This window comes from Accipiter gentilis, chromosome 1, assembly GCF_929443795.1.
Source record: "Accipiter gentilis chromosome 1, bAccGen1.1, whole genome shotgun sequence".
Classification (NCBI taxonomy): Eukaryota; Metazoa; Chordata; class Aves; order Accipitriformes; family Accipitridae; genus Astur; species Astur gentilis.
Genome location: NC_064880.1, coordinates 3,103,270 through 3,115,044, shown reverse-complemented (window position 1 = coordinate 3,115,044; position 11,775 = coordinate 3,103,270). Strand labels below are relative to the sequence as shown.

Sequence of the window (11,775 nt, the reverse complement as noted above, 5' to 3'; positions counted from 1 at the left end):
CTTCATGCAAAAGAGCAGCAAGGCTGGGAAGGCGCTTCTCGCTGCAATCCTGCCCAACCCATCAGCGTTCCATCCTCAACAGCCCTCTTGAGCTGCTTTCCCTTCTTACTGAGCTACGAGATGGTTTCTACCATCTATATGCAGACCTCAGTGAAAGTAATGCAGCGCTAATGCAGCTAGTTACTCTGCTAGTTGTAGAAAACATTGGCGTTTTTCAAGTAACGGCCAAATAAAATCACAGGAGAGAACAGACAATCGGAAAACAAGTCTCGGTTTTTGCAACTGAAGCTTTGCCTGGCCATCAGCCGATGTTTCTGATCTCCCAGCCATCCCCACAAACTAGGCTGGGTCAGGAACCGAGGAAAGGGTTTGTCCTTGACTCGGGTATAAGGCGAATTTCACAGCCCAGCTCCGGAGGAGCCGTCTTCCCTTGTCGTCCTTTTGGACCAAAAGTCCTGGCTGACGGGGATTCTAAACATCACCGTTCCGATCGCTTTCAGCCTAGTCCTGCGCAAAATGGTGCTAACACACAGGGTAGCGCAAGGGTCCTTTCTTGCACCCACTGGCGCTACGCAGAGTACAGGATTTATACTAAATGTGACAGGCTCACAGGGCTGCGAATGTGGATAGCGGCCATGAAATTATCACAGACTTTATTAAATGCAGTCGCCTCACAGAACGTTTGAGTCAATGATCTTCTGTGACACGGAATTATACCAGAAATTCCTTCTCCTCTCTCCACTTCAGCCTCCTTCAGCCGGCAGGAGTACCAAGTGACATCTGCCATTCTGCAGCCAGGATCATCTCACACTCGCTTTACTGCAGCGTGTCAGTCAAACAGGTTTCCTCATTGTTCTTGCTGGCCCATTTTCAGCATGTCCAGACTTGGCTGGACCCTGTAAAGCTTGATTTGTCCCATCCTCCTGACCCCGCTACTTCTAGATTTGCTCCCAAGCCTCGGTACAGACTCAAGAGTTTCTCAAGCAGCAGCTCTTCCCAGCAATCCGTGGTGGAAGCGAGGAGTTCTGCACAGCCAAGGCAGGGATCAGACCGGAGACAAACTGGGGCAAACCTGAACAGACCGCCTGCTCTTGCAGGAACAAACCAACAGCAACGTTTCTGTGCCGTTCAGTGCTAGCACACGTTGAACTCTTGGCTGCTCACAGCCCCGTTAGCTAGAGCCCCAAGAACAACCCGAGGCCACGCATGGTGTTCAGCCGCTCCGGCCCTTCGTCTGCGTGTCTAGGGGAAACAAGGCCAAGAAGTTTCTCTAGTGACTTCCATCTAATGAAAAGAGGCAGCAGGGACCGACTCTATTTGAGCAAAGCGACATTCTACTTGTATGAGCGAAGACTTGTCTTTTTAATGTAGGTGCCGACAGATGATTAGACAGTTTCGGGTTGCCACCGCAATGGTTTTGTTCAACTTGTCCCTAATCGCTTTCATGTTGCTAGAAGTAAGCTGCTCCTTTCTGAAAACAAGCATCCACGCTACCTGTGACTCCTGTTCAGCTTCCAAGTCCCGTGTCGTACTGTCACCACCATCCTCACGCAGACAACTCCACGGTCTGCGTTACAAGAGCTCAGCAGCATTTGGCCAGTCCCTGACAAGTGACCACTGCCTTTTCCTTTGTTTTGACCCAACCTGCTGCGTGACCTGGCACTGCCACCCAGCCTGCTTTAGTTCTCAGCACCCGAGGGCATACAGCGAACATACCCTTCCCTCCGTATAAAATACCTTTTAAAATGCCAGCAATACTGGCTAAGATGATAAAAAAGGCCAGAGATACCTGTATCGGAGCCACCTCAGATTTTTTTTTTTTTTTTTTTTCCCTGTGACTATGCAGCCCCAGGTAGGAATATTATCACAAGTCACGTTCACAGGAACTGACTCCCTCTACTTTCCTCTTGAAGGAAGCACAGACCTCAGCCGGCGTTCTGTGGTGCACACACAAGTCAGAATCTATAGAAGAGTCTAACAAGAACTAGGGCTAGCATTTCTCTCCTTTTTCCTTTTTAATTTTTTTTCTCTACCATAAGAACCCACTCAGCTCTCCTATACCCTCCCTATACTCCACTGACTGTTTTTTATTCCCCCATTCTTTTCACAGTTCCTGTGCTGGTAACAAGCATTTTGCGTTTGTCTTTATCGATACTTTCTCCTAAGCTTCTAAATGTATGAGAGAGAGAAGTTGAAGCTGAATAATCTGCCTAGCAACAAATTCATTAGGCTGCTGCATTGGGGAAATCGAGCTAGGATCATTGATCTTTGCACAGTCGGATCCAGCAATATGGAAACCGAGGGAAGAATGCTCTTTTCCACCACATTCGGTCCCATTGCGTTATCTGCCTTAACTTTGTGCGGTGAGCCTTATAGGCAGGCAACGAGCAGAGAACTTCAGGGGTGAGACACCAGCAGTACAGAGGGGAGAGAAGGCCTTGCTCTTTAATCACAAACTTTTATTTATATAAACCTATTTAAAAGACGTGCTGACATCTCTGACAGAAAGAAGAATGTTCGTGGATGTTACGAAGGTCTTCAGCAAGACAAGAAACACAGAAAACGGACACAAAATCGAGAGTGACTTGTGTGAAAGAAAAACAGGCTGCAAACTAGAACTGAACAGGGCTCTCCTGCTCTGTGCCTTATGGATAGGATCTGCAGAGGGCTGATATGTGAGCGGTGGAAACCTCAAGAAGTTCTTGGCAAAGATCTGCCCACGCAGGAAGTAGCATCAACTTCACGGCAGCAAGAGAGCAAAATCTTATAAACGCACTTCAACTGTTCTTTAATCAATATGGCCTTTCATAGAAACTCAAAAAAGTGAGAGAAATGCTGACAAAACATGATCGCTACATTTAGAAAGGTGGGGGGAAACCTCTGGGGGAATCTGCATTTTAAAGCCACCCCTGCTGGCCTTACGGAAACTGGGAGAACAGCCTAGATAGCTGAAAACTCATTTACAGCAGAAATCTCCCATCACAGCCACATGCTGAATACTCACAGTCTGTGTTCACAAGGCGTTAACCCTTCACTGCTTTCCTTCGTTAAACAGGAAGAAGGCCAACTACAGGACCTAAGAAGAAATGGACCATCTTTCAGCACTGGTGCTCATCAACGGGAGTATCAATGTATCTACAAGGCAGGGAAGAGCACACCACCATCATATATATCGCCACCCCGCTCTTAAAGGAAAAATACGTTATTTTTCCCCATTTCCTTTAAACTGAAAGTTTCTCATGAAATTTCGTTTGGACACAGAAAGTAACTTTGACCTTGTATTTAGCCAGAGTTTATTTTATACCTTCATACATACTTGTGTGTGTATAAACATATGTATCTCTCAAACAAGACTAGGACCCCACAGAATCCCTGTATAAACTGAGCTTCACGGTAGATTGCAATGCAAATGAAGCATATGGAGACAAAGTAACTATATAAATGCATACATTTTTCACTAACCTGTAAGTTAAATGAGAAGTAATATGTCAGAGTAAGAACAGCTTTAGCTGAAGAACAAGTTTTACTCACAGAAATCTGAAATACTTTGAACTGGACTGTGGATCATTCGGAATACTTGCCTGTCCATCCAGGTCAGTCATCCATCCATCCATCCATCTGCACATTGGTAAATAAACAAATCACAAATGGCCAGCTCCCAGCGTTGCTTTTGCTTACGAACAGACCATTCAGGATGGAAAGAACAATTCTGTAACGTCCTGTATATTACATCACGTTTTTAGACCAAGGCTTCTCAGTTCAGCTGAAGGGATGCAGTGAACTGAAGTTCTACCAATTAATCCATACTTACCACTACAGCAACCAGAATTCTCTGCCAGTTACACACGTGAGAAGTAGAATCCTTATGCAATAAAAAGCAGATCTCCACATACACACAAAACACGGGTTAAAACATCCTGTTTGTGTTTTTACTGCCTTTCATTAAAATAACAACACAGAGCTCTGTTTAGGATGAATTAAGTTAAAAGTAGAAAACACTTTCAAATGCTCTCCAGGTTTCACCTTACCACAGAGTGGACTTCAGTACTGATACTGTATAGGGAAGGAAAACTCTGGCTCAAAATACTCACTACCGTGCTTGCTTGAAATGTCTTTTTAAAGAGATCAACTAAGAATCATCATCTTCCTTTGGCTGTAAATATCCCCATGGTAACAAGCGACAGTATCAGACAGACAAATGAGCAGAAGCAGAGGAGGCTGAATGAAATCCTTCAAATACAGAATCTCCAGAATCAAAATGGGACAGGACAAGCTAATCAGAAAACATACACTCTGCAAACCTTATCACAACTGCTGCTTGAACTCCCCATCCCCTAATTGTTCTGATCTGTTCATTCATTCTCCACAAAATTTTCGCTTTAAGTATTTTTAACAGACAAGAAAAACAGCACAGGTAATTCAGAAATATTAAAGATTCCTGGGACCCGAGTATGATGCGATGACCCATTTGGACACTGTCCAGGACACAGATTGAGCTGGCAGAGGTCTCCATTTTCCCACAAGGCAGTTGAAACCACAATCAACCCCCAGATCCCAGGAGTAGAGAGAGGTATAAGATTTCTTTGGGGACCTGACTCGACAGCCTTCAAGACTTGCAACTGCAAAGAAGTATTTTCAGATACAGACTTGGAGTCTTCAGGTGTGCAGCAGATACTTTTTAATATTACGTGAGTGTGTTCACTGAAAGAGGTTAAGTAGCACTGCCATATGACCTACCACATACACAGCTGAAGTTGTCTGCGTTGATGGGTAACATTGCCCTAAATTGAGAGAAAGTACTTGGCACTAACTTCCTGCATGTGCAAAACGAGTGAAGTTAAGGAAAATTAGGCAGTCCATGGGAGCTGTCAGACGGCAGTGACAGAATGAGAAAGAAGCCAGGAGCTCAAACCCCATTTCATGCTACTGCACTTTTTAACATGATGATTATAAAGTTGTCCTCGCATACCCAAGTATTAAAGAGCACACAGACCTCATCTGCTCGAACACGTTTACAGGTTCCTTTAATAGAACAACTTTCAACATCTTCTCTTGCCTGTAAGCAGCAACACTTTACCATTCAGATTTTGAACTTCTAATAATTTGGTTTGGTTTCACTTTTATCAGTTTCATCAAACAGAAGTCTGAGCTTTTGCTCTCTTTGTATACACGTACTCTGTTTCTGGATTTTGAGCCATGACAAACACGTTTATTATTGCTGTATGGGAGGAAAATGCTATTCAAGAGATACTTCAGTTAAAAAGAATGCTTTAAACTATTTTTGTTGACAGCAGAGTTTGCCATTTCTCCCCATCTTTCTTATAGAAGACATATATATAGTTGGCCCTCACTGCTACAGTTACAGCCTCACAGTCTTATTAATCTCAAACACGATAATTCAAAAGCAATTAAGATCCCAAAAGATTTCATGGTAGTGCCCTAATTCACGCAGGGAAAGCAGTTCACTTTAGCTCAACACAGGATCAGCAATCCTTATAAGCTGCCCAAATACACAGCCTCTCCGAATAAGGGACACAGTTCGGGTCTTTTGATTCCTACCAAGATCTTCTTGCTGTCACTACCCTCTCCAAGACACTTTGGATGAATAAGCATTCTCGTGCTGCTTCAGATACTTTGTGGTTTACCTCACAGAGAACAGTCACGCTTACTTAGCTTCCATTTTGAAAACAGAAACACTTACAGGTTTTTCATTTTTATTGGATGCTTCCAACTTTATATCTAATAATATACAGATACTCGTTTTTCTTTGTTCCATTCATATCCTCACATAGTTCAGCCATTCTGTCACATTAAAATAAAAAAAAAAAGCACAACTGAAATAAAATAAATTTGTAAGCTGGAAAAATACATTATAAACTTATATTCAAGAAACATTCTCTTTATAATTAAAAACCTACTTGTAATAATTAAAGTAGGATTTAAAGAAAAACTTGATTTTCTTTTTTAAATAGGTGGCCTTTGTGTATACTTTTAATCATCTCATATGTACAACCCCAGCCAGTATCTCTGCCTACCTGTGACAGAATACCTGAAACAAAACAAAAAGACACTGAAAAGGAGTTCTGAAACAAAAAAATTTCAATATTCATTTTCCAGGAAAATACAGTATAATCAGAACTTTAAACACATGCTTCCCTCATCTGTATTAAGGCCTAAGAGACAGATGTGCTTTAATAAAAGCAGACAGTATGAAGAAAAGTCCTTCCACTTTTCTCTTCAAATTCCTGTAACAGCTCATCTATTTCATTTTCCATGTCTTCTGTGTGCTGTATCTAGAAGAGAAAAAATACTAAGCAACCGGACTCCAAGGATATGATATAGTTTAGAAAACTGTAATAATTCAATGCTTTTGGCTTCCTGCGAAATCTAAACCAGCAGGCTGTACCAAATAGTGCAGCACTGGGTGCTTTACTGAGATTCCCAGCATTCCCAAATGTACATATATTCTGCATCATGTTTATCTGCATATCCTTCCTTCTCCAACCCACTGAACTGGCACTTAACTAATACTTTGTTGAGTAGGCAACATTCCTCCTCACTAGGTAACAAATGGAAGCTTCAGAATAGCTACAAGCACACTGAACAGATGGCTAAAATTTCAAGTCCTTGAACTCTCTTAGGCTTTTTGAATCTGGAAAGGTTTAAGACCAGAATAGATCACACAGGCTGGAGTGAAAAAAAAAAAAAAAAAAGCCTGTTGCCACACTGGAATAGGTGAACTCATCAACTTGCACGCTGTAAAAGGACACAGATCCTTTCCCTGTTCTCTTCACAGTTACATCGACTGTTTTGAGTGCAGCTTATTTCAGTCTTACTTCAAGAGCTAGGGCCCCTGAATATGGATGACAGAAAGCACCATTTTTTTCTTCCACATCATACACACAACAGGGTGGTACTATGAAATACACCTACATAGGATGTTTTCCAAGTATATCGTGATTCAGAATGCAACTCTGATGTCTAAATCCCACGTATTACAACTGCTTTCAAAATGGACGTTTTTTTGCCATAAGCAGCGTTTTGAGTATGGGCTCAACATGTGTAATGGTTATGCACAGCGCTTTGCAATACTGCTTTCCACGTAAGCTATGAATGCATTGGGTTTGAATGCACGGAGTCCACTTCAGAAACCACGTTTGCACAACAGCTCCAAAACCAACCAGAAGAATTTGGAAACTTACATCTCTTGACACAGATTGTAGTTAAGGCGTGCAATATGCAGCACCTTTAAGGAGTACTAAGCAAACCCCAACCCCTGTGCAGTCAGCTGGGTCCAAGGTACCCACAGGCAACGAGTCCTCTCTACTTACACACTGGCAGAGCTCACAGATAAGGAAAGCACCCAGGGTTGCCTCCTCATGGTTATCCTGAATGTCCACATTGATCACATGTACTGGCTGACATGTCTCCTGCTCTCTGGAATTTAAATCTATTTGAAAACAAAACACACGAAACAGCAAAACTTTGGGTGGAATGGTATCGTATTTTACACAGAGTATTCGTAAGATTTTTAAATATACATAGACATTGTCCACCTCCGCCTTCCCCAAACTTGTTTTTAGAAAATTGTTTATTTAATATTGTCTTAAACAATAGTCCCTCTTGTTTTTAAAATAAGAGATGGATTTTGGAAACAGAAGAATTCTGTTTTGTGGAAGGGTCGTGACAGTTTACTTGCCCTGGTCAAGAAAAGTTACTGCTCACCTCACTCTGACAGTCTTTAAAGACCAAGATCAAGATTCTCAAAAGTCAAGAATGATTTTGGGCTTCCTCACCTGCAGAGTTTTAACTGCCTGGGTTTTTTTTTTTTTTTTTTAAAAAAAAAACCACAAAACAACCACTGTACATCCGACACTCTGAAAATTAAACTGCAAGGTGAACTCCTACAAGTTAAGCACTGATAGTCACATTAGAAAACCCTAGCTTTAATGTGTTCCACTTGTTAACAAGGGGTGAAGGGGGAAAAAACAAAACATCCTTTTCCTACTAATCCACCCATGTATTATTGTTATGCCTCTCTCCCGTAACCTTCCTATCACACACACAGTTTTTAAGCTACAAGTTGTTCTCTCCTAACCCCATTCGGCAACTTTATTTTGGCAAACCCGTTGAGGCCTCCATTTTAAAAATTTCAGCTTTCACATCTAGAGCCATTTGGTAACACTCAAGTCTTCTTCCTTTCATTGGTCAATTATGAAGGACATTACCATGAAGTTAAGAGAGATGCACAACTAGAAAATTAACAAGTGGCTGCTCTTCACCTCCCTTCCTCAGGATACTCACCTAAAACATTCAGGTGAAAGCTACTTTCTATGTGAGACATGCTGAACTTGCTGAAGATCCATTCAAGTACCAGGGCAGATGCTCTCAGAACTTACCAATACATTTCAAACACTTCGCTTAAACACTCAGAACACTAATTGCTCAGCTTGCAAAAGCCCAAATATGTTGTGCTCTGTATTGCTTGTGCATGACCACCGAGGACCGAAAAGGCAAGGCAACAGCCTCTTAAATTATGTGTACGATACTAATTCAGTTGGCTGGTCTTTCAATGTGAAGGAAACACCTTAAACCTCACATAAGCCTGTATCCGGCATTTCCAGAGAGAGGGTTCTCAGCCCAGGAGCTGAGTCACTGCTGAAAGCCTTTAACTTTCAGTGAGTTCACATCAAGCTTGCTGCATTGTGTTCATGCAGAACCCAATCCCCAACTGAGACTCTTCTGGCATATCTCACTTTATTTAAGGGCAAAGCCATAGCATGTTTGCAGAGTGTTAACCACACTCAAGAACAGTTTCTCCACCTGTACAGAAGGTATTTATTGTGGATAAACTGCTTGGTAGGTCACAGGGAGTCTTCCGCAGCGAAGGGAAGGAAAGTTGCATCAGGAAGGCAGCTTAGATTTTGCGTCTCCACCAACCCAGGGTGAAAAAATGCTCATCGTGTACAACTTGCTAGTTTTCTAGATCCATGCTTGCTATTTCTTTATGTCAGCCCTTAAAATTGCTATATATACACACATTCTGTGTAGCTGCCAACACCAGCATCTTTTAGAAATAAGTATTCAGCCATCACTTCTCTGATACATAAAGGCTACATCTATGGACTGCAAGCTCTTGTCCGTGCTGGTGTTCCAGCAGCAGTAGTCAGAGGAGACAGATGTGTTTCCAGATTTGTGAAAGACTTCAGGGAGCAGGGGAAAAAAGCACTCAAAGTTAACTTGGTTTATCAGTTCGAGTTCCTTACCTTCTACTACTTGATCATAGACTCTTTCTTCACACGTTAGGATCAAATCAAAAACATCTTTGCAGTTCTGGAATCTTTCTGGTCTTGGCTTGATTCTCTTATTTCTGTCCAACATGTGTAAAATCCCATTCTGTGTGTATCTGAAGTTGCTTGAGTTAAGTACCTTTACTTTAAGAAAAGTCATGTTTTTGAGAAAATGACCAGTACACGTTAAATAACTGTATCTTTAAAATTAGATTCTTTCTGTTTGCAAATATAAAGATCGGTGACCACTAAATAGATTCCTAAGGTGGCAGCATGATCCCCATCAGGGTAATTCATGCAGCTTCTGTTTTTCAGAGACCTGCCACTGTCATTAGTACAACGGCAGAGACAGCTTTAAAAGGCCCTCATAAAAGCAGAGTTCCTCAGAAGGACAACTTTTCTTGGGCAACTATTTTTATATCTATAATGCTTGGAACACACGGACTTAGCTGTTTGCGTGAGCAGAATGTCCTACATTCACTTAAGTCACTGCCCCTCACTCCAGGGGCCTCTATCTTGAAAGTCAATTATGTGGCGTTTCTAGTGTCAACTGCACATCTGCATGAAGTCCTACGCAGGCCTCAGGTTTATGCAACTGAACTTCTAAAGAAAGTGAAATAAATCACGGAAGCATAATCCCTTAAAAATATCCCAAGATACATAAATGGGAATGAAGAACACCACTGACTTTATGCCTGTCAGAACTTCAGTCACTGTGTGAAAGGAATCTGTCATGCTGCTTGGTAGCTATATTTATGCTGGTAGCATAACCTTGAGGCTCAAATTTACATCCTGTATCCCCCTTTCAGACAGGATTCACTAATCCCACCGTCTTCTCAGCCTTCTGGGACATGCAGTTTCATTAGGAACGCACCAGGATTGACTGTTCCATAAATCTGCTCACTTGACTAAAACCAAACTCCCTCTGAAGGTAAAGTTTTATGGGTAAATTAGGAATACGAGGAAAGGTTTGAAATAAGAAAGCCTGGAAACTGAAGCATCTCTTCCTTGCTTTGAAGCAGCAGTACTTTTAGCCATCTAAGTATATATTTTCAAATCAAAATAGCAGTAAGGATAACAGTCTATAATTTCTTGAGATAACAGAAGGATTCTGAGAAAAAAATTTTCCATCATTAGTAGCAAGTCTGTAAGAGGTCATTTTGGCCTATTTCCTTGTTGAAAAGGTCATACACATACCTAGCAGGTACCTTAATTCTTTTCAGAGAACAGTTCCACAAAAGACCGAGAACTTTCTGTCTACCTTTTTGCAGCTGCCCTCTGGTATCTCAAGTTCTACCGCCCTAGGTAGCCAGATCTGCACCTGCTAATCTACATGCTTCAAAGTGTTCTTGAACACAGTTTTCAAGCAAATGGCCTCCCAAGCTTTTAAGTCTTTCAAGTTTAAGCTGTATTAAAAATTAAACCCATCTTTCTACCTGTAAGAGTCTACTTTATATGGAAAAAATGTTCAGTTCTCTTGCACGTCTGCATCATTGCCCTTTAACTACCTGACTAAAGAAAATTTCAATTTTGAATCACAAACTGAATAATATGTTGTTTATCGCAAATATATGTTGTCAATTGTCTCTCAGCCAACTGACTTCTACTGCATTTCTTCAGGTCACCCCCAAGCCTTTTACCACTCTTCTTTCCCAAAAGATTTCTCCCTATGTAATTAAAAGAATTGTCCTTTATAGCCAAAAGCTATCTCACAAGCAGCTCTTGTACACCAGCACCCACTGCTTCCTCACAGCATCCCTGTAAAGTCTCCTTGGGTTTGTCATGCTTGGAAAAAAATCCACTTCAATGTAGCCATTTCAGACCTCTGGTTATTTGCAGAGCACAAAAATGACTGCAACAGCCATTTTCAAAATACTTGTAAACACCTGGTTGCATTGCTTTTTTCAGTTTGAAGGTGAGCCCTTTCTGGGCTCTATAGTCCTCATTTCTACATCGTGCAGTTCAAGGAAAAAAAAAAAAATCCACAACATCCCACACACTTTTTTGGGTTCTTTTCCTCCCCCCTTTCTAGGATAAAATGTTGCTGGCATCTGTCCCCTAGCTTTCCTGACTGAGCTTGGAGACAGAATTATGCATATGCAAAAAACCCACACAGTCAAGCTTTCTGCTTTATGGAGTCGAGCTTTCTGCTGCCAACTTACAACTATTTTTTTTCCAAGGGCCCATCTGCCTATAAAAGGAGGCTGAAACAAGCAGTTAAGATTCATGATGCTTTCATATTTGGTCGTCTGAAGTCTTTTTCACCTGGAAAAAACCAGCATACCATCCTTTCAGCAAGCAGGGGATGTGATCTGCATGATTGTTTTCAACGCATAAGCATAACCCAGCTTCTCTCTCTTCATGAGCTTAGGTGAACACCAAGATATTACAACTTATTAATGGTTTCCTCTATACTGCCAGATGTTGAATCATTTAAGTCAGACTTTGCTCCCCTTCCAACAGATTTCAACTCCACGCTCCCTAT

General features: G+C 41.7%; 1 protein-coding gene across 1 annotated transcript in view; it reads right to left on the bottom strand.

Moving 5' to 3' along the window:
* Nucleotides 1-6,154: 6,154 nt before the first annotated feature.
* Nucleotides 6,155-11,775, bottom strand: part of SSU72 (SSU72 homolog, RNA polymerase II CTD phosphatase) — a 29,525-nt gene continuing 23,904 nt past the window's right edge. Inside the window, exons 3-5 of the mRNA XM_049816146.1 lie at nt 9,267-9,406; nt 7,332-7,450; nt 6,155-6,293 (exon numbers count right to left, since the gene is read on the bottom strand). Coding sequence (XP_049672103.1) covers nt 6,192-6,293; nt 7,332-7,450; nt 9,267-9,406 — 361 coding nt within the window. The 3' untranslated portion in view covers nt 6,155-6,191. The remainder of the gene's footprint in view (nt 6,294-7,331; nt 7,451-9,266; nt 9,407-11,775) is intronic.